The sequence below is a fragment of the Talpa occidentalis genome, unplaced genomic scaffold, assembly GCF_014898055.3.
Source record: "Talpa occidentalis isolate TD23 unplaced genomic scaffold, MPIMG_talOcc4v2.1 talOcc4.15, whole genome shotgun sequence".
In the NCBI taxonomy this organism is placed as follows: domain Eukaryota; kingdom Metazoa; phylum Chordata; class Mammalia; order Eulipotyphla; family Talpidae; genus Talpa; species Talpa occidentalis.
Window position 1 is genome coordinate 31,504,588 of NW_023601543.1, and position 3,793 is coordinate 31,508,380.

The 3,793-nt window shown below is 43.3% G+C and overlaps 1 protein-coding gene across 1 annotated transcript; it reads left to right on the top strand.

The window, feature by feature from the left end:
- The first annotated feature begins 255 nt into the window (after positions 1–255).
- Positions 256–806, top strand: LOC119246597 (late histone H2B.L4-like). The gene has a single exon (XM_037512956.2). It carries the CDS (start codon positions 283–285, stop codon positions 718–720), a length of 438 nt encoding a protein of 145 aa, XP_037368853.1. The 5' UTR covers positions 256–282; the 3' UTR covers positions 721–806.
- Positions 807–3,793: the final 2,987 nt, after the last annotated feature.

The window sequence follows — 3,793 nt, forward strand, 5'->3', positions numbered from 1 at the left end:
AGACGACCGTTAGTTCTACAAGGCAGCTTTCAACGATTTTCTGAGGGACGTTACAGAAAGGTGAGAGGTCACCAAATGCCACTCAGCCGTGCTATCAGCCAGCCAATCCCATCCGACTCGATGTCTCCTTGCCTCGTGCTTGCCCCCGCTCAGCAGTACATTTGATCCAATGAGAGGTGGCCATTGCCAAGACGTCAGCAAAGGCAGACCCTATAAATGGGCCACCGCCCCTCAGCAGGCACCATTGTCCTTCCTGTCAGCTACCAGGAAGTTGACTCCAAAATGGCCGATCCTGCCGTCGAGGCTTCGACTGAGGAGACCCTGGGCTCAGGGGAGCCGGCAAAAGCCAAGCCGCAGAGCCTGAAGCGGAAGCAGAAGCAGAAGCACAAGCAGCCCCCCAAGCAGAAGCAGCCAGCGCGCCAGCGGCGGGCCAAGAACCGAAGGGAGAGCTTCGCCCCCTACTTCCCTCAGGTTCTCAAGTGCGTCCACATGGGCCTGAGCCTTTCGCAGGAGGCAGTGAGCGTCCTGGATTCCTTCGTGAAGGATATGTTCGAGCGCATCGCCCAGGAGGCCGGCCACCTGGCCCGCTCCACCCAGCGCGCCACCCTCACGTCCAGAGAGATCCAGACGGCCGTGCGCCTGCTGCTGCCCGGCGACCTCGGCAAGCACGCCGTGAGTGAGGGCACCAAGGCCGTCATCAGATACAGCCACTCGGAATGAGCCTCTCGTCAGGGCCACCAAAACCACAGGCTCTTTTCAGAGCCCCCAAACCAAAGGCTCTTTTCAGAGCCACCTCCCTTGGCACAAAAAGACCTGTAGCTCTCCCAACACGGCCCGCTGGCCCTCCAGCTGGCGGCGCCCTGCCCGTGCCGCCCACCCTTGCTTTCCCCCAATAACTATATGATCCAGGCTGGTGCAGTGGCAGTAACCTTCATTTCAGGGGAGCCAGACTTCCCATGGCCGTAGAGAGATGTATGAGAGATGCCTGCAAGGGGCACTGGCTTAGATTTTTTCGGGGTGGATACCTAGTGGGATCTGTAAAGTAAACATACACCCTTAAGGATTTGGTGTTAACTCGCGTTCTCCAAATAGTGTCCAATGGGATTATCCAGGGATTTTTTTTTAAAGATTTATTTTTTATGTATACAATAGCTGTCATACTGGCCAGAGGCTCGGGAGGGTGAGGATTCACCTGAGACAGAGCAGGAAGCAGAACAGGCAGACCGAAGACACTGGTGAGGGAAGCAAAGCTGAATTCTTTGCTGAATTCTGCCGCGCTATGTGGGAATCTCCCTGGCCGACCGAGTATCGAATCCACTCTGCAGAGGCCGCGGACAGCTTCATAGTGCTGCGCTCAACCCGCTGCACCACCGGGAGGCCTATCCAGGGATTCTTTAGCTTGTTACGGCAGCATGCATAGATATAAAAATGTCCACAGTACTTTGTTTTATATATATATATTTAGCCCCTCATGTTAAAAATGCATTTAAAGATGTAAATGAGATCCAAACAGCATGCAGAAATAGCTAAATGCAATATTCCAGTATATACACTTTTCCATTTCCCTGTTGTCTGATTTTTCTTTCAATTCATTTCCGTTCATCTGGGTCTTTTCTTTTTTTTTTTATTTTAATAATAAATTTTATTTTTATATTCCCCATACAATTGCAGCCCCCCCATTCTGACCCCAATCTCTCCCCTCCCACCCCCGCCCCCTTAAAAGTGTCTCTGGTTCGTAGTTTTTTGTTGATTTTGATTTTCACTTTCTTATAGTTATTCGTTTTCCTGGTCCCTTATTTAAGTTTTCTAGATTCCTGCTATGAGTGAGACCATCCGGTATTTTTCTTTTTCTTTTGGCTTATTTCGCTGAGCATGATCCCTTCCAGTGCCATCCATGGTCTTTTCTATTGCACTCCAGAAATTTCAACTTTAAATACATAGCCTTGGTTACTTCCATCTTACAGATGATGGGAATTTCCAGTGGGAAAACCTCAAGCCTCATACATTATAGGCATCTGACTTGGAGTCCAGAGGTCTCCAAGGGGTGCACATTGTGTGGTGGAGTAAGGAACTAATAAATCCTTCCTGAGGTGTTAAGCCTGAAGCTCAGGAAGAAGGGAATACTGTTCTTTGCTTTTTTGTTTGTTTCCTTTCTCCCTTTTGTTCATGTTATGGAGGCATACTGTCTACCGCAGGGAGTGGGATATGTCTGTAGCCCCTTGCATATAATAAAGAATCGGAAGGTCAGAAATTGAAAGAGCTAAGATGAGTCCCTTTTCTTATGCCATTTGAATGTTGCTATTCACGATTTTGTATTACCAATATCTTTTTTTTTTATTTTTCTTAGAGTGCAATGATAAGTATTCAGTGGTAATTTTCTCATTGCTTTTCTAGTTAATTGATTTCTAGCATATTGCATGTGTGGAGAGACCATATTGTGGGATTTCATTTTTTAATCTTTACTATGTTTTCTTATAGCCCAAAAATCCTTTGAGAAGAAATAACACTCATTAACACATACTAACCAAATGAAGGAGCACCAACATATATCAGACAACTATTATCATCTCTGAAAAGAGACATCAGAGAAAACACGTATGTAGTAGGAGACTTCAACACACCACTATCAACAATGGATAGATCAATGAGACAAAAATAAGTAAGGACATTAAAGCTCTAAATAAGGATCTCGACCTCATAGGCTTAACAGACATCTATAGAACACTGACCCCCCAAAAATCTGAGTACACATTTTTCTCAAGCACACATGGATCATTCTCCATGATTGGTCACATACGGGGACACAAGACAAACATAACAGATACACCAAGAATGAAATCATACCAACCATCTTCTCTGACCATGAAGGCATCAAACTAGAAATAAATCATAAAAAGAAGGCAAGGAACCCTCCCACCTCATGGAGATTGAAACCCACACTACTGGACTACCACTGGATTAATGAGGAGATCAAAGAAGAAATTAAAAAATACTTTGAGTTGAATGACAAGGAGGACACCAATTTCCTAAATGTACGGGATGCAGCAAAAGCAGTAATAAGAGGAAAATATATAGCAATACAGGCTCACATCAACAAACAAGAAAGAACTCGAAGAAACAACCTAATCACGCATCTCAAAGAACTAGAAAAAGAACAACAAAAAACCCTAAAACCAGTAGAAGAAAGGAAATAATAAAAATCAAAGCAGAAATAAATGAAATAGAAACTAAAAAAAAAATCCAAAAGATCATTGAAACCTAAAATTCATTCTTTGAAAAAATAAATAAAATAGACAAACCCTTAGCCAGGTTCACAAAGGAAAAATGGGAGAAAGCACAAATAAATAAGATCAGAAATGAAAGAGGAGAAATCACAACAGACACAGCAGAAACCAAAAGAATAATCAGAAACTACTATGAACAGTTATATGCAAACCAGTTCAACGAACTAAACGAGATGGACAAATTCCTACAACTCTACAATCACCCAAAGCTAGATAAAGAAGAAATAGAACACCTGAACAGACCAATTACAAGCAGTGAAATTGAAATGGTATTCAAAACCCTCCCCAAAAACAAAAGCCCAGGACATAATGGATTTATAAATTAATTCTATCAAACATTCAGAAACAAATAAGTGCCTATCCTTCATAAACTCTTTCAAAAAATTGAGAAGAAAGGGATAATACCAAACACGTTCTATGAAGCCAACATTACACTAATACCAAAACCGAACAAGAACAACACAAAAAAGAAAAGTACAGGCCAATCTCTCTAATTAACACTGATGCAA